Source organism: Cebidichthys violaceus, unplaced genomic scaffold, assembly GCF_023349555.1.
Source record: "Cebidichthys violaceus isolate CVI_PGR_0920_01 unplaced genomic scaffold, fCebVio1.0.p SCAF_41, whole genome shotgun sequence".
Taxonomy (NCBI): Eukaryota; Metazoa; Chordata; class Actinopteri; order Perciformes; family Stichaeidae; genus Cebidichthys; species Cebidichthys violaceus.
In genome coordinates this window covers 616,526-635,308 of record NW_027176606.1, presented here as the reverse complement: position 1 = coordinate 635,308, position 18,783 = coordinate 616,526, and the positions used below count along the sequence as shown (strand labels likewise).

The following is an 18,783-nucleotide window of genomic DNA, read 5'->3' as shown; positions in this document are numbered from 1 at the left end:
GGAGCCCCTTTGCAAACCTGTAGAAGCTAAGGTGTGCTAGTTTTCTGAAGTTTCAAATGGATTTAGACTCTGGTTGTGTGTTGTATGGGCTGAAATTGGGCTCTACATTTGGTTACATTTTGTAACAGTTTATTTTCCTGTTTGAAAAATGCCCTTTCCTGACCTGGAGAAGCTCAAGGTGCGTGAGCTTTCTAAAGATTGAAATGCATTGGGACTCTTTTCTGTTGGATATTTGTCAATCAGGGGCAAGTCTGATGACATATTTAAATTTCTTACCTTTTTCACTCATGTGAAGTCTTCTGTTTTTATAAGCACAAAACGTCCCTGGATGGGCTTTCACCAACCTTTCAGTAAACATGTCTGTTACAAAGTTGGTTAGTCCTGAACTGTAAGCCACACCCATTTGCTTTTGCTATTTTTATTTTTCACTCAAGTTTTTCTGGCCCCGCCCCCAACTGTGACATCTGTGGCCCGGCTAGCTCAGTCGGTAGAGCATGAGACTCTTAATCTCAGGGTCGTGGGTTCGAGCCCCACGTTGGGTGTGCTACTTTCTCAGTTATGACTGTTTTGGTTTATTTTCCTGTTTGAAAAGGCCTCTTTCTGTACCTGGTGAAGCTTAAGGTGTGTGAGCTGACCGATTGCGCCACAGAGACAGGCCTGATGCAGTTTTTGTTAAGCCCGAACTCCAAACTCCCACCCATTTGCTTTTGCCAGAAGTTGGACTCTACATTTTGTAACAGTTCCTTTTCCTGTTTGAAAAGTGACCCTTCCAGACATGGAATAGCTTCAGGTGCGTTAGCTTTTAAAAGTTTGTGGATAATTATACCAAGAACAAGATCTTATATATCTTAATTTGTTGGAATTTGGAGTCTTAGCTCTGATCGTGGCAACTATCCTTTTCACTCATGAGAAGTCTGCTCTTTTTATAAGCTTAAAACGTCCCTGGGTGGGCTTGAACCACCAACCTTTCAGTTAACAGCCGAATGCGCTGACCAATTGCGCCACAGAGACAGGCCTGTTCCAAAAGTGGTTAGGCCCGAACTGCAAGCCCCACCCATTTGCTTTTTCTATTTGCTGGCAGAAGTTGGACTCTACATTTTGTAACAGTTCCTTTTCCTGTTTGAAAAGTGCCCCTTCCAGACATGGAATAGCTTCAGGTGCGTTAGCTTTTAAAAGTTTGTGGATATTTATACCAAGAACAAGATCTTATATATCTTAATTTGTTGGAATTTGGAGTCTTAGCTCTGATCGTGGCAACTATCCTTTTCACTCATGTGAAGTCTGCTCTTTTTATAAGCTTAAAACGTCCCTGGGTGGGCTTGAACCACCAACCTTTCAGTTAACAGCCGAATGCGCTGACCGATTGCGCCACAGAGACATGTCTGATACTGTCTTGGTTAAGCTCGAACTGCAAGCCCCCACCCATTTGCTTTTGCCAGAAGTTGGACTCTACATTTTGTAACAGTTCCTTTTCCTGTTTGAAAAGTGCCCCTTCCAGACCTGAAATAGCTTCAGGTGCGTTAGCTTTTAAAAGCTTGTGGATAATTATACCAAGAACAAGATGTTAAATACCAAGGACAAGATCTTATATATCTCAATTTGTTGGAATTTGGAGTCTTAGCTCTGATCATGGCAACTATCCTTTTCACTCATGTGAAGTCTTCTCTTTTTATAAGCTTAAAACGTCCCTGGGTGGGCTTGAACCACCAACCTTTCAGTTAACAGCCGAATGCCCTGACCAATTGCGCCACAGAGACAGGCCTGTTCCAAAGTTGGTTAGGCCCGAACTGCAAGCCCCACCCATTTGCTTTTTCTATTTGCTGGCAGAAGTTGGACTCTACATTTTGTAACAGTTCCCTTTTTTGTTTGAAAAGTGCCCCTTCCAGACATGGAATAGCTTCAGGTGCGTTAGCTTTTAAAAGCTTGTGGATAATTATACCAAGAACAAGATCTTATATATCTCAATTTGTTGGAATTTGGAGTCTTGGCTCTGATCATGGCAACTATCCTTTTCACTCATGTGAAGTCTGCTCTTTTTATAAGCTTAAAATGTCCCTGGGTGGGCTTGAACCACCAACCTTTCAGTTAGCAGCCTAATGCGCTGACCGATTGTTCAGGCCGAATACAAAGCTGGCCCGATCGTTTGCTATTTACTGCTAAAAGTTGGGCTCTACGTTTTGTAACAGTTAATTTTCCTTCTGGAGGAGCCCCTTTGCAAACCTGTAGAAGCTAAGGTGTGCTAGTTTTCTGAAGTTTCAAATGGATTTAGACTCTGGTTGTGTGTTGTATGGGCTGAAATTGGGCTCTACATTTGGTTACATTTTGTAACAGTTTATTTTCCTGTTTGAAAAATGCCCTTTCCTGACCTGGAGAAGCTCAAGGTGCGTGAGCTTTCTAAAGATTGAAATGCATTGGGACTCTTTTCTGTTGGATATTTGTCAATCAGGGGCAAGTCTGATGACATATTTAAATTTCTTACCTTTTTCACTCATGTGAAGTCTTCTGTTTTTATAAGCACAAAACGTCCCTGGATGGGCTTTCACCAACCTTTCAGTAAACATGTCTGTTACAAAGTTGGTTAGTCCTGAACTGTAAGCCACACCCATTTGCTTTTGCTATTTTTATTTTTCACTCAAGTTTTTCTGGCCCCGCCCCCAACTGTGACATCTGTGGCCCGGCTAGCTCAGTCGGTAGAGCATGAGACTCTTAATCTCAGGGTCGTGGGTTCGAGCCCCACGTTGGGCGTGCTACTTTCTCAGTTATGACTGTTTTGGTTTATTTTCCTGTTTGAAAAGGCCTCTTTCTGTACCTGGTGAAGCTTAAGGTGTGTGAGCTGACCGATTGCGCCACAGAGACAGGCCTGATGCAGTTTTTGTTAAGCCCGAACTCCAAACTCCCACCCATTTGCTTTTGCCAGAAGTTGGACTCTACATTTTGTAACAGTTCCTTTTCCTGTTTGAAAAGTGACCCTTCCAGACATGGAATAGCTTCAGGTGCGTTAGCTTTTAAAAGTTTGTGGATAATTATACCAAGAACAAGATCTTATATATCTTAATTTGTTGGAATTTGGAGTCTTAGCTCTGATCGTGGCAACTATCCTTTTCACTCATGAGAAGTCTGCTCTTTTTATAAGCTTAAAACGTCCCTGGGTGGGCTTGAACCACCAACCTTTCAGTTAACAGCCGAATGCGCTGACCAATTGCGCCACAGAGACAGGCCTGTTCCAAAAGTGGTTAGGCCCGAACTGCAAGCCCCACCCATTTGCTTTTTCTATTTGCTGGCAGAAGTTGGACTCTACATTTTGTAACAGTTCCTTTTCCTGTTTGAAAAGTGCCCCTTCCAGACATGGAATAGCTTCAGGTGCGTTAGCTTTTAAAAGTTTGTGGATATTTATACCAAGAACAAGATCTTATATATCTTAATTTGTTGGAATTTGGAGTCTTAGCTCTGATCGTGGCAACTATCCTTTTCACTCATGTGAAGTCTGCTCTTTTTATAAGCTTAAAACGTCCCTGGGTGGGCTTGAACCACCAACCTTTCAGTTAACAGCCGAATGCGCTGACCGATTGCGCCACAGAGACATGTCTGATACTGTCTTGGTTAAGCTCGAACTGCAAGCCCCCACCCATTTGCTTTTGCCAGAAGTTGGACTCTACATTTTGTAACAGTTCCTTTTCCTGTTTGAAAAGTGCCCCTTCCAGATCTGAAATAGCTTCAGGTGCGTTAGCTTTTAAAAGCTTGTGGATAATTATACCAAGAACAAGATGTTATATACCAAGGACAAGATCTTATATATCTCAATTTGTTGGAATTTGGAGTCTTGGCTCTGATCATGGCAACTATCCTTTTCACTCATGTGAAGTCTGCTCTTTTTATAAGCTTAAAACGTCCCTGGGTGGGCTTGAACCACCAACCTTTCAGTTAACAGCCGAATGCGCTGACCGATTGCGCCACAGAGACATGTCTGATACTGTCTTGGTTAAGCTCGAACTGCAAGCCCCCACCCATTTGCTTTTGCGAGAAGTTGGACTCTACATTTTGTAACAGTTCCTTTTCCTGTTTGAAAAGTCACCCTTCCAGACCTGAAATAGCTTCAGGTGTGTTAGCTTTTAAAAGGTTGTGGATAATTATACCAAGAAGAAGATGTTATATACCAAGGACAAGATCTTATATATCTTAATTTGTTGGAATTTGGAGTCTTAGCTCTGATCATGGCAACTATCCTTTTCACTCATGAGAAGTCTGCTCTTTTTATAAGCTTAAAACGTCCCTGGGTGGGCTTGAACCACCAACCTTTCAGTTAACAGCCGAATGCGCTGACCAATTGCGCCACAGAGACAGGCCTGTTCCAAAAGTGGTTAGGCCCGAACTGCAAGCCCCACCCATTTGCTTTTTCTATTTGCTGGCAGAAGTTGGACTCTACATTTTGTAACAGTTCCTTTTCCTGTTTGAAAAGTGCCCCTTCCAGACATGGAATAGCTTCAGGTGCGTTAGCTTTTAAAAGTTTGTGGATATTTATACCAAGAACAAGATCTTATATATCTTAATTTGTTGGAATTTGGAGTCTTAGCTCTGATCGTGGCAACTATCCTTTTCACTCATGTGAAGTCTGCTCTTTTTATAAGCTTAAAACGTCCCTGGGTGGGCTTGAACCACCAACCTTTCAGTTAACAGCCGAATGCGCTGACCGATTGCGCCACAGAGACATGTCTGATACTGTCTTGGTTAAGCTCGAACTGCAAGCCCCCACCCATTTGCTTTTGCCAGAAGTTGGACTCTACATTTTGTAACAGTTCCTTTTCCTGTTTGAAAAGTCACCCTTCCAGACCTGAAATAGCTTCAGGTGCGTTAGCTTTTAAAAGCTTGTGGATAATTATACCAAGAACAAGATGTTAAATACCAAGGACAAGATCTTATATATCTCAATTTGTTGGAATTTGGAGTCTTAGCTCTGATCATGGCAACTATCCTTTTCACTCATGTGAAGTCTTCTCTTTTTATAAGCTTAAAACGTCCCTGGGTGGGCTTGAACCACCAACCTTTCAGTTAACAGCCGAATGCCCTGACCAATTGCGCCACAGAGACAGGCCTGTTCCAAAGTTGGTTAGGCCCGAACTGCAAGCCCCACCCATTTGCTTTTTCTATTTGCTGGCAGAAGTTGGACTCTACATTTTGTAACAGTTCCCTTTTTTGTTTGAAAAGTGCCCCTTCCAGACATGGAATAGCTTCAGGTGCGTTAGCTTTTAAAAGCTTGTGGATAATTATACCAAGAACAAGATCTTATATATCTCAATTTGTTGGAATTTGGAGTCTTGGCTCTGATCATGGCAACTATCCTTTTCACTCATGTGAAGTCTGCTCTTTTTATAAGCTTAAAATGTCCCTGGGTGGGCTTGAACCACCAACCTTTCAGTTAGCAGCCTAATGCGCTGACCGATTGTTCAGGCCGAATACAAAGCTGGCCCGATCGTTTGCTATTTACTGCTAAAAGTTGGGCTCTACGTTTTGTAACAGTTAATTTTCCTTCTGGAGGAGCCCCTTTGCAAACCTGTAGAAGCTAAGGTGTGCTAGTTTTCTGAAGTTTCAAATGGATTTAGACTCTGGTTGTGTGTTGTATGGGCTGAAATTGGGCTCTACATTTGGTTACATTTTGTAACAGTTTATTTTCCTGTTTGAAAAATGCCCTTTCCTGACCTGGAGAAGCTCAAGGTGCGTGAGCTTTCTAAAGATTGAAATGCATTGGGACTCTTTTCTGTTGGATATTTGTCAATCAGGGGCAAGTCTGATGACATATTTAAATTTCTTACCTTTTTCACTCATGTGAAGTCTTCTGTTTTTATAAGCACAAAACGTCCCTGGATGGGCTTTCACCAACCTTTCAGTAAACATGTCTGTTACAAAGTTGGTTAGTCCTGAACTGTAAGCCACACCCATTTGCTTTTGCTATTTTTATTTTTCACTCAAGTTTTTCTGGCCCCGCCCCCAACTGTGACATCTGTGGCCCGGCTAGCTCAGTCGGTAGAGCATGAGACTCTTAATCTCAGGGTCGTGGGTTCGAGCCCCACGTTGGGCGTGCTACTTTCTCAGTTATGACTGTTTTGGTTTATTTTCCTGTTTGAAAAGGCCTCTTTCTGTACCTGGTGAAGCTTAAGGTGTGTGAGCTGACCGATTGCGCCACAGAGACAGGCCTGATGCAGTTTTTGTTAAGCCCGAACTCCAAACTCCCACCCATTTGCTTTTGCCAGAAGTTGGACTCTACATTTTGTAACAGTTCCTTTTCCTGTTTGAAAAGTGACCCTTCCAGACATGGAATAGCTTCAGGTGCGTTAGCTTTTAAAAGTTTGTGGATAATTATACCAAGAACAAGATCTTATATATCTTAATTTGTTGGAATTTGGAGTCTTAGCTCTGATCGTGGCAACTATCCTTTTCACTCATGAGAAGTCTGCTCTTTTTATAAGCTTAAAACGTCCCTGGGTGGGCTTGAACCACCAACCTTTCAGTTAACAGCCGAATGCGCTGACCAATTGCGCCACAGAGACAGGCCTGTTCCAAAAGTGGTTAGGCCCGAACTGCAAGCCCCACCCATTTGCTTTTTCTATTTGCTGGCAGAAGTTGGACTCTACATTTTGTAACAGTTCCTTTTCCTGTTTGAAAAGTGCCCCTTCCAGACATGGAATAGCTTCAGGTGCGTTAGCTTTTAAAAGTTTGTGGATATTTATACCAAGAACAAGATCTTATATATCTTAATTTGTTGGAATTTGGAGTCTTAGCTCTGATCGTGGCAACTATCCTTTTCACTCATGTGAAGTCTGCTCTTTTTATAAGCTTAAAACGTCCCTGGGTGGGCTTGAACCACCAACCTTTCAGTTAACAGCCGAATGCGCTGACCGATTGCGCCACAGAGACATGTCTGATACTGTCTTGGTTAAGCTCGAACTGCAAGCCCCCACCCATTTGCTTTTGCCAGAAGTTGGACTCTACATTTTGTAACAGTTCCTTTTCCTGTTTGAAAAGTGCCCCTTCCAGATCTGAAATAGCTTCAGGTGCGTTAGCTTTTAAAAGCTTGTGGATAATTATACCAAGAACAAGATGTTATATACCAAGGACAAGATCTTATATATCTCAATTTGTTGGAATTTGGAGTCTTGGCTCTGATCATGGCAACTATCCTTTTCACTCATGTGAAGTCTGCTCTTTTTATAAGCTTAAAACGTCCCTGGGTGGGCTTGAACCACCAACCTTTCAGTTAACAGCCGAATGCGCTGACCGATTGCGCCACAGAGACATGTCTGATACTGTCTTGGTTAAGCTCGAACTGCAAGCCCCCACCCATTTGCTTTTGCGAGAAGTTGGACTCTACATTTTGTAACAGTTCCTTTTCCTGTTTGAAAAGTCACCCTTCCAGACCTGAAATAGCTTCAGGTGTGTTAGCTTTTAAAAGGTTGTGGATAATTATACCAAGAAGAAGATGTTATATACCAAGGACAAGATCTTATATATCTTAATTTGTTGGAATTTGGAGTCTTAGCTCTGATCATGGCAACTATCCTTTTCACTCATGAGAAGTCTGCTCTTTTTATAAGCTTAAAACGTCCCTGGGTGGGCTTGAACCACCAACCTTTCAGTTAACAGCCGAATGCGCTGACCAATTGCGCCACAGAGACAGGCCTGTTCCAAAAGTGGTTAGGCCCGAACTGCAAGCCCCACCCATTTGCTTTTTCTATTTGCTGGCAGAAGTTGGACTCTACATTTTGTAACAGTTCCTTTTCCTGTTTGAAAAGTGCCCCTTCCAGACATGGAATAGCTTCAGGTGCGTTAGCTTTTAAAAGTTTGTGGATATTTATACCAAGAACAAGATCTTATATATCTTAATTTGTTGGAATTTGGAGTCTTAGCTCTGATCGTGGCAACTATCCTTTTCACTCATGTGAAGTCTGCTCTTTTTATAAGCTTAAAACGTCCCTGGGTGGGCTTGAACCACCAACCTTTCAGTTAACAGCCGAATGCGCTGACCGATTGCGCCACAGAGACATGTCTGATACTGTCTTGGTTAAGCTCGAACTGCAAGCCCCCACCCATTTGCTTTTGCCAGAAGTTGGACTCTACATTTTGTAACAGTTCCTTTTCCTGTTTGAAAAGTCACCCTTCCAGACCTGAAATAGCTTCAGGTGCGTTAGCTTTTAAAAGCTTGTGGATAATTATACCAAGAACAAGACATTATATGCCAAGGACAAGATCTTATATATCTTAATTTGTTGGAATTTGGAGTCTTAGCTCTGATCGTGGCAACTATCCTTTTCACTCATGAGAAGTCTGCTCTTTTTATAAGCTTAAAACGTCCCTGGGTGGGCTTGAACCACCAACCTTTCAGTTAACAGCCGAACGCGCTGACCAATTGCGCCACAGAGACAGGCCTGTTCCAAAAGTGGTTAGGCCCGAACTGCAAGCCCCACCCATTTGCTTTTTCTATTTGCTGGCAGAAGTTGGACTCTACATTTTGTAACAGTTCCTTTTCCTGTTTGAAAAGTGCCCCTTCCAGACATGGAATAGCTTCAGGTGCGTTAGCTTTTAAAAGTTTGTGGATATTTATACCAAGAACAAGATCTTATATATCTTAATTTGTTGGAATTTGGAGTCTTAGCTCTGATCGTGGCAACTATCCTTTTCACTCATGTGAAGTCTGCTCTTTTTATAAGCTTAAAACGTCCCTGGGTGGGCTTGAACCGCCAACCTTTCAGTTAACAGCCGAATGCGCTGACCAATTGCGCCACAGAGACGGGTCTGATACTGTCTTGGTTAAGCTCGAACTGCAAGCCCCCACCCATTTGCTTTTGCCAGAAGTTGGACTCTACATTTTGTAACAGTTCCTTTTCCTGTTTGAAAAGTGCCCCTTCCAGATCTGAAATAGCTTCAGGTGCGTTAGCTTTTAAAAGCTTGTGGATAATTATACCAAGAACAAGATGTTATATACCAAGGACAAGATCTTATATATCTCAATTTGTTGGAATTTGGAGTCTTGGCTCTGATCATGGCAACTATCCTTTTCACTCATGTGAAGTCTGCTCTTTTTATAAGCTTAAAACGTCCCTGGGTGGGCTTGAACCACCAACCTTTCAGTTAACAGCCGAATGCGCTGACCGATTGCGCCACAGAGACATGTCTGATACTGTCTTGGTTAAGCTCGAACTGCAAGCCCCCACCCATTTGCTTTTGCCAGAAGTTGGACTCTACATTTTGTAACAGTTCCTTTTCCTGTTTGAAAAGTCACCCTTCCAGACCTGAAATAGCTTCAGGTGCGTTAGCTTTTAAAAGCTTGTGGATAATTATACCAAGAACAAGACGTTATATGCCAAGGACAAGATCTTATATATCTCAATTTGTTGGAATTTGGAGTCTTGGCTCTGATCATGGCAACTATCCTTTTCACTCATGTGAAGTCTGCTCTTTTTATAAGCTTAAAACGTCCCTGGGTGGGCTTGAACCACCAACCTTTCAGTTAACAGCCGAATGCGCTGACCAATTGTGCCACAGAGACAGGCCTGTTCCAAAGTTGGTTAGGCCCGAACTGCAAGCCCCACCCATTTGCTTTTTCTATTTGCTGGCAGAAGTTGGACTCTACATTTTGTAACAGTTCCTTTTCCTGTTTGAAAAGTGCCCCTTCCAGACATGGAATAGCTTCAGGTGCGTTAGCTTTTAAAAGTTTGTGGATATTTATACCAAGAACAAGATCTTATATATCTTAATTTGTTGGAATTTGGAGTCTTAGCTCTGATCGTGGCAACTATCCTTTTCACTCATGTGAAGTCTGCTCTTTTTATAAGCTTAAAACGTCCCTGGGTGGGCTTGAACCGCCAACCTTTCAGTTAACAGCCGAATGCACTGACCAATTGCGCCACAGAGACGGGTCTGATACTGTCTTGGTTAAGCTCGAACTGCAAGCCCCCACCCATTTGCTTTTGCCAGAAGTTGGACTCTACATTTTGTAACAGTTCCTTTTCCTGTTTGAAAAGTGCCCCTTCCAGATCTGAAATAGCTTCAGGTGCGTTAGCTTTTAAAAGCTTGTGGATAATTATACCAAGAACAAGATGTTATATACCAAGGACAAGATCTTATATATCTCAATTTGTTGGAATTTGGAGTCTTGGCTCTGATCATGGCAACTATCCTTTTCACTCATGTGAAGTCTGCTCTTTTTATAAGCTTAAAACGTCCCTGGGTGGGCTTGAACCACCAACCTTTCAGTTAACAGCCGAATGCGCTGACCGATTGCGCCACAGAGACATGTCTGATACTGTCTTGGTTAAGCTCGAACTGCAAGCCCCCACCCATTTGCTTTTGCGAGAAGTTGGACTCTACATTTTGTAACAGTTCCTTTTCCTGTTTGAAAAGTCACCCTTCCAGACCTGAAATAGCTTCAGGTGCGTTAGCTTTTAAAAGCTTGTGGATAATTATACCAAGAACAAGACGTTATATGCCAAGGACAAGATCTTATATATCTCAATTTGTTGGAATTTGGAGTCTTGGCTCTGATCATGGCAACTATCCTTTTCACTCATGTGAAGTCTGCTCTTTTTATAAGCTTAAAACGTCCCTGGGTGGGCTTGAACCACCAACCTTTCAGTTAACAGCCGAATGCGCTGACCGATTGCGCCACAGAGACATGTCTGATACTGTCTTGGTTAAGCTCGAACTGCAAGCCCCCACCCATTTGCTTTTGCGAGAAGTTGGACTCTACATTTTGTAACAGTTCCTTTTCCTGTTTGAAAAGTCACCCTTCCAGACCTGAAATAGCTTCAGGTGCGTTAGCTTTTAAAAGCTTGTGGATAATTATACCAAGAACAAGACGTTATATGCCAAGGACAAGATCTTATATATCTCAATTTGTTGGAATTTGGAGTCTTGGCTCTGATCATGGCAACTATCCTTTTCACTCATGTGAAGTCTGCTCTTTTTATAAGCTTAAAACGTCCCTGGGTGGGCTTGAACCACCAACCTTTCAGTTAACAGCCGAATGCGCTGACCAATTGTGCCACAGAGACAGGCCTGTTCCAAAGTTGGTTAGGCCCGAACTGCAAGCCCCACCCATTTGCTTTTTCTATTTGCTGGCAGAAGTTGGACTCTACATTTTGTAACAGTTCCTTTTCCTGTTTGAAAAGTGCCCCTTCCAGATTTGAAATAGCTTCAGGTGCGTTAGCTTTTAAAAGTTTGTGGATAATTATACCAAGAACAAGATCTTATATATCTTAATTTGTTGGAATTTGGAGTCTTAGCTCTGATCGTGGCAACTATCCTTTTCACTCATGAGAAGTCTGCTCTTTTTATAAGCTTAAAACGTCCCTGGGTGGGCTTGAACCACCAACCTTTCAGTTAACAGCCGAATGCGCTGACCAATTGCGCCACCAATTGGATGAATCACGCGGATGTCACAAGCGTATCTGAAATGCACATTTCCTTTACTTTTTTGTATATTTAAAACAGGGACAGTGTATAGTAAATATATGGCACCAGATTATTCTAATATGCACTTGTATTTAAGCAATTACTAATACATTTGAGAAATGATTTAAAGAAACTATTCCATCATTGCAGTGATTTTTTACATGTTCATGGGAGGCAGTTTCAAAACCGTTTTACTCACTTGCGGGTCAGGATCAGCCGGAACATCTTTTGGTGAGGCAGGTCCAGCTGATTTCGGACAGTCTGGCTGGTCGACAGGTAGTTGGAGGAACACACAGTGCACCTGAGTGTCTCCGTCACCATCAGGTAATACCTGTCGATGTCCAGGACCTTCCTAGACCGCTTGTGGACACCATAACCCGTCAGCTGCTTCCCACAATCTGGGCAGAACACCCTCACCTTCCACAGGTGGTAGGGCATCCACACCATCAGCCGATGGGTGAAAAAGCGGTCGGGTGTCGGTGTCTGGTGGTAGATCAGGGCTGGAACAGGGGGTTCGTACCACAGCTTCAAATCTGGCCGCAGTTTGCCGGAGTGAAAGAGGGTGTTGGCAATCCACCTCTGGTCCTGCAAAGGGAGGGTCTTGCTCATTTCGCCGGGCAACCAGAATGAAGCTGCAGCACCAGCAGCGGCTGGCTGAACATCTCCAGACTCATCCTGTTTGTTAGACAACAACAAATAAGAATTAAGTGACTACACTAAATATGAAAAAGCCAGACCAATAAATAAACGCAGTACTCACAGCGTCTACAGCAATGCTGGTGGAAACACCAGCACCAGGGCTTGGGGTCCTCACAGAGGATGGAGAAGGAGGAGGAGCAAGGCTGGGTGTCCTCACAGAGGATGGAGAAGGGCTGCGTGTCCTCACAGAGGATGGAGAAGGAGGAGGAGCAAGGCTGGGGGCCGTAAAGAGGGTCCTCACTGGGGATGGAGCAGGCCTTGGGGTCCTCACTGGGGATGGAGCAGGGCTGGGTGTCCTCACAGAGGATGGAGAAGGAGGAGGAGATGGGCTGGGGGTCCTAGCCACTAAATTGGGCTTTAGTGAGGCAGACTGTGACCCACCAAAGCGTGATTTAGTAAACTGAAAGGAGAACCAAAGTTAATTTGAAGATGCAACACATACAAAATAATTCCTACAAAACATGAATTACAAAAAAATAATAATTCACCATTGACAAAGTCAGAGCGGGTCGCAAAAAGGACCGAGGGGCTGAAGCAGTCGCACCAGGCGCTGAGGCCACGGACTGTGGGTTAGCACCAGGAGGGGCTGAGGCTGAGGCCACGGACTGCGGGGCTGGGGCTGAGGCTGAGGCCGAGGCCACGGACTGCGGGGCTGGGGCTGAGGCTGAGGCTGAGCCCGAGGCCACGGACTGCGGGGCTGGGGCTGAGGCTGAGGCTGAGGCCGAGGCCACGGACTGCCGGGCTGAGGCCGAGGCCACGGACTGCGGGGCTGAGGCCGAGGCCGAGGCCACGGACTGTGGGACATCAGCAGGAGACTGAAACAACAGCATTACGACATGCGATGGAACAGCAACAGCATAACAACATTGTAACAAACATGCGATGTAAGATAAACAATAAAAGATGTCATTTGTAAATAGATCACCATAACGTGGAATCCGCAATTACAGGCGATGGACCCTCCAAAGAGGGTGGTCTGTCCACGGGCCTGCATGGGGCATTTCTCAATCTGAAATGATAAGAATTGCTATTTAGCCTGGAGTGAGTGAATCAGTGTACTACGTCTGATTGACATTATCTGCACCATCGTATGGCATAATTTGAATCAAGTGCGTGGCATACTAGTGACAGAAATGAGTAATAGGTACATAGTTTGTAATACTTTACCTTCTGATAGAGGTCGTGCCACTTCCTCTGCCTTGGGGCTGGCCTATTGCCTCCTCCAGCAGGCCAAACCCCAGAGCTGGCAAATGCCCTCAGCCTCGCCATCCACTCTCCATCGCTCATGGCCTTGTGGCTCTTTGGTTTTGTGCTCATCTAAAGATAACATGGAAATAATAACAATTGCTGAATCTACATAACCATGACATTGATGTGCATACTTAGTACTGTAACGTTATTTACACGTGGTATTAAAACATGTAATCAAATCGATACATATTATGTAGACACATTATTTACATGTATCCTGTGTAATTACACTTTATCTATTATAAATCTGTATGTATTAATCTTTAAATATCAACAATAAACGTTGATGCTGCAGCTTGTGTGGACGTTTACGTGTTTCCACTCGGACTGTATTTACTGTGTAACGTAATGTGACACCGGACGCCGAGCCGACCGTGTTTACCGTGTATAACGTAATGTGACACCGGACCGGACGAGAAAAAAATACAACACACGTTATTACATGTAGTTACGTTGTCGCTAGCGGTAGCTTTAGCCAGCTCGGTCGCTCGAATAAAAGATTTTTAAAAAATGAACAGTCTGACAGACGGAAATACAACGTTTTCGACGGCTATTTAAGAATAAATGGAAGGACAACTCACCTTTGACAAGTTCGACAAGTTCCAGGATATTTGTTCGGCAACAACAGGTCGCTAATGCCGACCGCATTTACGGACGAGAAAAAAAAGATTTTTAAAAAGTGACCAGTCTGACAGACGGAAATAAAACGTTTTTTACGGCTATTTTAGAATAAATGGAAGGACAACTTACCTTTGACAAGTTCGACAAGTTCCAGGATATTTTTTCGTCGTTGTTCGGCAACAACAGGTCGCTAATGCCGACCGCATTTACGGACGAGAAAAAAAAGATTTTTAAAAAGTGACCAGTCTGACAGACGGAAATGAAACGTTTTTTACGGCTATTTTAGAATAAATGGAAGGACAACTTACCTTTGACAAGTTCGACAAGTTCCAGGATATTTTTTCGTCGTCAACAACTACAACAACAGGTCCGATGTTTTTCTGCTTCGTGAAGCTGTGCGGTGCCTGCGAGATTTGGAAGTGCAGACGTGATTGGTTTCTGCGAGACTTGAGGTGCAGCCGTGATTGGCCCATCCAGGTCCATTCTGCCTTCACAATGGAGAGCGAGCGACGGCGATTGGACGATCACAATGGAAAGCGAGCGTCGAGATTGGACCTTTGAGAATGGATTCTACCAGACTCTCCTGCTTCAGGTAGCGCCACAGAGACAGGCCTGTTCCAAAAGTGGTTAGGCCCGAACTGCAAGCCCCACCCATTTGCTTTTTCTATTTGCTGGCAGAAGTTGGACTCTACATTTTGTAACAGTTCCTTTTCCTGTTTGAAAAGTGCCCCTTCCAGACATGGAATAGCTTCAGGTGCGTTAGCTTTTAAAAGTTTGTGGATATTTATACCAAGAACAAGATCTTATATATCTTAATTTGTTGGAATTTGGAGTCTTAGCTCTGATCGTGGCAACTATCCTTTTCACTCATGTGAAGTCTGCTCTTTTTATAAGCTTAAAACGTCCCTGGGTGGGCTTGAACCGCCAACCTTTCAGTTAACAGCCGAATGCGCTGACCAATTGCGCCACAGAGACGGGTCTGATACTGTCTTGGTTAAGCTCGAACTGCAAGCCCCCACCCATTTGCTTTTGCCAGAAGTTGGACTCTACATTTTGTAACAGTTCCTTTTCCTGTTTGAAAAGTGCCCCTTCCAGATCTGAAATAGCTTCAGGTGCGTTAGCTTTTAAAAGCTTGTGGATAATTATACCAAGAACAAGATGTTATATACCAAGGACAAGATCTTATATATCTCAATTTGTTGGAATTTGGAGTCTTGGCTCTGATCATGGCAACTATCCTTTTCACTCATGTGAAGTCTGCTCTTTTTATAAGCTTAAAACGTCCCTGGGTGGGCTTGAACCACCAACCTTTCAGTTAACAGCCGAATGCGCTGACCAATTGCGCCACAGAGACAGGCCTGTTCCAAAAGTGGTTAGGCCCGAACTGCAAGCCCCACCCATTTGCTTTTTCTATTTGCTGGCAGAAGTTGGACTCTACATTTTGTAACAGTTCCTTTTCCTGTTTGAAAAGTGCCCCTTCCAGACATGGAATAGCTTCAGGTGCGTTAGCTTTTAAAAGTTTGTGGATAATTATACCAAGAACAAGATCTTATATATCTTAATTTGTTGGAATTTGGAGTCTTAGCTCTGATCGTGGCAACTATCCTTTTCACTCATGTGAAGTCTGCTCTTTTTATAAGCTTAAAATGTCCCTGGGTGGGCTTGAACCACCAACCTTTCAGTTAACAGCCAAATGCGCTGACCAATTGCGCCACAGAGACATGTCTGATACTGTCTTGGTTAAGCTCGAACTGCAAGCCCCCACCCATTTGCTTTTGCCAGAAGTTGGACTCTACATTTTGTAACAGTTCCTTTTCCTGTTTGAAAAGTCACCCTTCCAGACCTGAAATAGCTTCAGGTGCGTTAGCTTTTAAAAGCTTGTGGATAATTATACCAAGAACAAGACGTTATATGCCAAGGACAAGATCTTATATATCTCAATTTGTTGGAATTTGGAGTCTTGGCTCTGATCATGGCAACTATCCTTTTCACTCATGTGAAGTCTGCTCTTTTTATAAGCTTAAAACGTCCCTGGGTGGGCTTGAACCACCAACCTTTCAGTTAACAGCCGAATGTGCTGACCAATTGCGCCACAGAGACAGGCCTGTTCCAAAGTTGGTTAGGCCCGAACTGCAAGCCCCACCCATTTGCTTTTTCTATTTGCTGGCAGAAGTTGGACTCTACATTTTGTAACAGTTCCTTTTCCTGTTTGAAAAGTGCCCCTTCCAGACCTGAAATAGCTTCAGGTGCGTTAGCTTTTAAAAGTTTGTGGATAATTATACCAAGAACAAGATCTTATATATCTTAATTTGTTGGAATTTGGAGTCTTAGCTCTGATCGTGGCAACTATCCTTTTCACTCATGTGAAGTCTGCTCTTTTTATAAGCTTAAAACGTCCCTGGGTGGGCTTGAACCACCAACCTTTCAGTTAACAGCCGAATGCGCTGACCGATTGCGCCACAGAGACATGTCTGATACTGTCTTGGTTAAGCTCGAACTGCAAGCCCCCACCCATTTGCTTTTGCCAGAAGTTGGACTCTACATTTTGTAACAGTTCCTTTTCCTGTTTGAAAAGTGCCCCTTCCAGACCTGAAATAGCTTCAGGTGCGTTAGCTTTTAAAAGCTTGTGGATAATTATACCAAGAACAAGATGTTAAATACCAAGGACAAGATCTTATATATCTCAATTTGTTGGAATTTGGAGTCTTAGCTCTGATCATGGCAACTATCCTTTTCACTCATGTGAAGTCTTCTCTTTTTATAAGCTTAAAACGTCCCTGGGTGGGCTTGAACCACCAACCTTTCAGTTAACAGCCGAATGCCCTGACCAATTGCGCCACAGAGACAGGCCTGTTCCAAAGTTGGTTAGGCCCGAACTGCAAGCCCCACCCATTTGCTTTTTCTATTTGCTGGCAGAAGTTGGACTCTACATTTTGTAACAGTTCCCTTTTTTGTTTGAAAAGTGCCCCTTCCAGACATGGAATAGCTTCAGGTGCGTTAGCTTTTAAAAGCTTGTGGATAATTATACCAAGAACAAGATCTTATATATCTCAATTTGTTGGAATTTGGAGTCTTGGCTCTGATCATGGCAACTATCCTTTTCACTCATGTGAAGTCTGCTCTTTTTATAAGCTTAAAATGTCCCTGGGTGGGCTTGAACCACCAACCTTTCAGTTAGCAGCCTAATGCGCTGACCGATTGTTCAGGCCGAATACAAAGCTGGCCCGATCGTTTGCTATTTACTGCTAAAAGTTGGGCTCTACGTTTTGTAACAGTTAATTTTCCTTCTGGAGGAGCCCCTTTGCAAACCTGTAGAAGCTAAGGTGTGCTAGTTTTCTGAAGTTTCAAATGGATTTAGACTCTGGTTGTGTGTTGTATGGGCTGAAATTGGGCTCTACATTTGGTTACATTTTGTAACAGTTTATTTTCCTGTTTGAAAAATGCCCTTTCCTGACCTGGAGAAGCTCAAGGTGCGTGAGCTTTCTAAAGATTGAAATGCATTGGGACTCTTTTCTGTTGGATATTTGTCAATCAGGGGCAAGTCTGATGACATATTTAAATTTCTTACCTTTTTCACTCATGTGAAGTCTTCTGTTTTTATAAGCACAAAACGTCCCTGGATGGGCTTTCACCAACCTTTCAGTAAACATGTCTGTTACAAAGTTGGTTAGTCCTGAACTGTAAGCCACACCCATTTGCTTTTGCTATTTTTATTTTTCACTCAAGTTTTTCTGGCCCCGCCCCCAACTGTGACATCTGTGGCCCGGCTAGCTCAGTCGGTAGAGCATGAGACTCTTAATCTCAGGGTCGTGGGTTCGAGCCCCACGTTGGGCGTGCTACTTTCTCAGTTATGACTGTTTTGGTTTATTTTCCTGTTTGAAAAGGCCTCTTTCTGTACCTGGTGAAGCTTAAGGTGTGTGAGCTGACCGATTGCGCCACAGAGACAGGCCTGATGCAGTTTTTGTTAAGCCCGAACTCCAAACTCCCACCCATTTGCTTTTGCCAGAAGTTGGACTCTACATTTTGTAACAGTTCCTTTTCCTGTTTGAAAAGTGACCCTTCCAGACATGGAATAGCTTCAGGTGCGTTAGCTTTTAAAAGTTTGTGGATAATTATACCAAGAACAAGATCTTATATATCTTAATTTGTTGGAATTTGGAGTCTTAGCTCTGATCGTGGCAACTATCCTTTTCACTCATGAGAAGTCTGCTCTTTTTATAAGCTTAAAACGTCCCTGGGTGGGCTTGAACCACCAACCTTTCAGTTAACAGCTGAATGCGCTGACCAATTGCGCCACAGAGACAGGCCTGTTCCAAAAGTGGTTAGGCCCGAACTGCAAGCCCCACCCATTTGCTTTTTCTATTTGCTGGCAGAAGTTGGACTCTACATTTTGTAACAGTTCCTTTTCCTGTTTGAAAAGTGCCCCTTCCAGACATGGAATAGCTTCAGGTGCGTTAGCTTTTAAAAGTTTGTGGATATTTATACCAAGAACAAGATCTTATATATCTTAATTTGTTGGAATTTGGAGTCTTAGCTCTGATCGTGGCAACTATCCTTTTCACTCATGTGAAGTCTGCTCTTTTTATAAGCTTAAAACGTCCCTGGGTGGGCTTGAACCACCAACCTTTCAGTTAACAGCCGAATGCGCTGACCGATTGCGCCACAGAGACATGTCTGATACTGTCTTGGTTAAGCTCGAACTGCAAGCCCCCACCCATTTGCTTTTGCCAGAAGTTGGACTCTACATTTTGTAACAGTTCCTTTTCCTGT

At 43.4% G+C, this 18,783-nt stretch overlaps 1 protein-coding gene and 27 non-coding genes across 28 annotated transcripts; 4 read left to right on the top strand and 24 right to left on the bottom strand.

Moving 5' to 3' along the window:
* Window positions 1–469: 469 nt before the first annotated feature.
* Window positions 470–542, top strand: trnak-cuu (transfer RNA lysine (anticodon CUU)). The gene has a single exon. It is a non-coding gene; the product is annotated as a tRNA-Lys (tRNA).
* Window positions 543–937: 395 nt separating this feature from the next.
* On the bottom strand, window positions 938–1,011 carry trnan-guu (transfer RNA asparagine (anticodon GUU)). The gene has a single exon. It is a non-coding gene; the product is annotated as a tRNA-Asn (tRNA).
* A 293-nt stretch (window positions 1,012–1,304) lies between these two features.
* On the bottom strand, window positions 1,305–1,378 carry trnan-guu (transfer RNA asparagine (anticodon GUU)). Its single transcript has one exon. It is a non-coding gene; the product is annotated as a tRNA-Asn (tRNA).
* Window positions 1,379–2,672: 1,294 nt separating this feature from the next.
* Window positions 2,673–2,745, top strand: trnak-cuu (transfer RNA lysine (anticodon CUU)). The gene has a single exon. It is a non-coding gene; the product is annotated as a tRNA-Lys (tRNA).
* A 395-nt stretch (window positions 2,746–3,140) lies between these two features.
* trnan-guu (transfer RNA asparagine (anticodon GUU)) lies at window positions 3,141–3,214 on the bottom strand. The gene has a single exon. It is a non-coding gene; the product is annotated as a tRNA-Asn (tRNA).
* A 293-nt stretch (window positions 3,215–3,507) lies between these two features.
* On the bottom strand, window positions 3,508–3,581 carry trnan-guu (transfer RNA asparagine (anticodon GUU)). Its single transcript has one exon. It is a non-coding gene; the product is annotated as a tRNA-Asn (tRNA).
* A 305-nt stretch (window positions 3,582–3,886) lies between these two features.
* trnan-guu (transfer RNA asparagine (anticodon GUU)) lies at window positions 3,887–3,960 on the bottom strand. Its single transcript has one exon. It is a non-coding gene; the product is annotated as a tRNA-Asn (tRNA).
* A 305-nt stretch (window positions 3,961–4,265) lies between these two features.
* trnan-guu (transfer RNA asparagine (anticodon GUU)) lies at window positions 4,266–4,339 on the bottom strand. Its single transcript has one exon. It is a non-coding gene; the product is annotated as a tRNA-Asn (tRNA).
* A 293-nt stretch (window positions 4,340–4,632) lies between these two features.
* trnan-guu (transfer RNA asparagine (anticodon GUU)) lies at window positions 4,633–4,706 on the bottom strand. Its single transcript has one exon. It is a non-coding gene; the product is annotated as a tRNA-Asn (tRNA).
* Window positions 4,707–6,000: 1,294 nt separating this feature from the next.
* trnak-cuu (transfer RNA lysine (anticodon CUU)) lies at window positions 6,001–6,073 on the top strand. The gene has a single exon. It is a non-coding gene; the product is annotated as a tRNA-Lys (tRNA).
* A 395-nt stretch (window positions 6,074–6,468) lies between these two features.
* On the bottom strand, window positions 6,469–6,542 carry trnan-guu (transfer RNA asparagine (anticodon GUU)). Its single transcript has one exon. It is a non-coding gene; the product is annotated as a tRNA-Asn (tRNA).
* A 293-nt stretch (window positions 6,543–6,835) lies between these two features.
* trnan-guu (transfer RNA asparagine (anticodon GUU)) lies at window positions 6,836–6,909 on the bottom strand. Its single transcript has one exon. It is a non-coding gene; the product is annotated as a tRNA-Asn (tRNA).
* A 305-nt stretch (window positions 6,910–7,214) lies between these two features.
* trnan-guu (transfer RNA asparagine (anticodon GUU)) lies at window positions 7,215–7,288 on the bottom strand. The gene has a single exon. It is a non-coding gene; the product is annotated as a tRNA-Asn (tRNA).
* Window positions 7,289–7,593: 305 nt separating this feature from the next.
* On the bottom strand, window positions 7,594–7,667 carry trnan-guu (transfer RNA asparagine (anticodon GUU)). The gene has a single exon. It is a non-coding gene; the product is annotated as a tRNA-Asn (tRNA).
* A 293-nt stretch (window positions 7,668–7,960) lies between these two features.
* trnan-guu (transfer RNA asparagine (anticodon GUU)) lies at window positions 7,961–8,034 on the bottom strand. The gene has a single exon. It is a non-coding gene; the product is annotated as a tRNA-Asn (tRNA).
* A 305-nt stretch (window positions 8,035–8,339) lies between these two features.
* Window positions 8,340–8,413, bottom strand: trnan-guu (transfer RNA asparagine (anticodon GUU)). The gene has a single exon. It is a non-coding gene; the product is annotated as a tRNA-Asn (tRNA).
* A 672-nt stretch (window positions 8,414–9,085) lies between these two features.
* trnan-guu (transfer RNA asparagine (anticodon GUU)) lies at window positions 9,086–9,159 on the bottom strand. Its single transcript has one exon. It is a non-coding gene; the product is annotated as a tRNA-Asn (tRNA).
* Window positions 9,160–9,464: 305 nt separating this feature from the next.
* Window positions 9,465–9,538, bottom strand: trnan-guu (transfer RNA asparagine (anticodon GUU)). The gene has a single exon. It is a non-coding gene; the product is annotated as a tRNA-Asn (tRNA).
* A 672-nt stretch (window positions 9,539–10,210) lies between these two features.
* On the bottom strand, window positions 10,211–10,284 carry trnan-guu (transfer RNA asparagine (anticodon GUU)). The gene has a single exon. It is a non-coding gene; the product is annotated as a tRNA-Asn (tRNA).
* A 305-nt stretch (window positions 10,285–10,589) lies between these two features.
* trnan-guu (transfer RNA asparagine (anticodon GUU)) lies at window positions 10,590–10,663 on the bottom strand. The gene has a single exon. It is a non-coding gene; the product is annotated as a tRNA-Asn (tRNA).
* Window positions 10,664–10,968: 305 nt separating this feature from the next.
* On the bottom strand, window positions 10,969–11,042 carry trnan-guu (transfer RNA asparagine (anticodon GUU)). Its single transcript has one exon. It is a non-coding gene; the product is annotated as a tRNA-Asn (tRNA).
* Window positions 11,043–11,329: 287 nt separating this feature from the next.
* Window positions 11,330–14,211, bottom strand: LOC137885836 (uncharacterized). Its single transcript, XM_068728142.1, has 8 exons — window positions 14,143–14,211; window positions 13,974–14,024; window positions 13,309–13,458; window positions 13,067–13,150; window positions 12,630–12,956; window positions 12,203–12,541; window positions 11,642–12,117; window positions 11,330–11,438 (listed from the first exon to the last, which is right to left on the bottom strand). Exons 3-8 carry the CDS (start codon window positions 13,456–13,458, stop codon window positions 11,330–11,332), a joined length of 1,485 nt encoding a protein of 494 aa, XP_068584243.1. The 5' UTR covers window positions 13,974–14,024; window positions 14,143–14,211.
* A 1,082-nt stretch (window positions 14,212–15,293) lies between these two features.
* trnan-guu (transfer RNA asparagine (anticodon GUU)) lies at window positions 15,294–15,367 on the bottom strand. Its single transcript has one exon. It is a non-coding gene; the product is annotated as a tRNA-Asn (tRNA).
* A 293-nt stretch (window positions 15,368–15,660) lies between these two features.
* trnan-guu (transfer RNA asparagine (anticodon GUU)) lies at window positions 15,661–15,734 on the bottom strand. The gene has a single exon. It is a non-coding gene; the product is annotated as a tRNA-Asn (tRNA).
* Window positions 15,735–16,406: 672 nt separating this feature from the next.
* Window positions 16,407–16,480, bottom strand: trnan-guu (transfer RNA asparagine (anticodon GUU)). Its single transcript has one exon. It is a non-coding gene; the product is annotated as a tRNA-Asn (tRNA).
* Window positions 16,481–17,774: 1,294 nt separating this feature from the next.
* trnak-cuu (transfer RNA lysine (anticodon CUU)) lies at window positions 17,775–17,847 on the top strand. Its single transcript has one exon. It is a non-coding gene; the product is annotated as a tRNA-Lys (tRNA).
* Window positions 17,848–18,242: 395 nt separating this feature from the next.
* On the bottom strand, window positions 18,243–18,316 carry trnan-guu (transfer RNA asparagine (anticodon GUU)). Its single transcript has one exon. It is a non-coding gene; the product is annotated as a tRNA-Asn (tRNA).
* A 293-nt stretch (window positions 18,317–18,609) lies between these two features.
* Window positions 18,610–18,683, bottom strand: trnan-guu (transfer RNA asparagine (anticodon GUU)). Its single transcript has one exon. It is a non-coding gene; the product is annotated as a tRNA-Asn (tRNA).
* Between the last annotated feature and the right edge of the window lie 100 nt (window positions 18,684–18,783).

Bases quoted from the DNA above. Each gene is read 5' to 3' on its own strand.
- LOC137885836 (XM_068728142.1), bottom strand. From the start codon at position 13,458: ATGAGCACAAAACCAAAGAGCCACAAGGCCATGAGCGATGGAGAGTGG. The intron at 12,542-12,629 runs GTGAATTATTAT...TTCTCCTTTCAG, and splicing joins CCGCTCTGACTTTGTCAATG to TTTACTAAATCACGCTTTGG. The intron at 11,439-11,641 runs GTGAGTAAAACG...TGTGCATTTCAG, and splicing joins CGGCTGATCCTGACCCGCAA to ATACGCTTGTGACATCCGCG.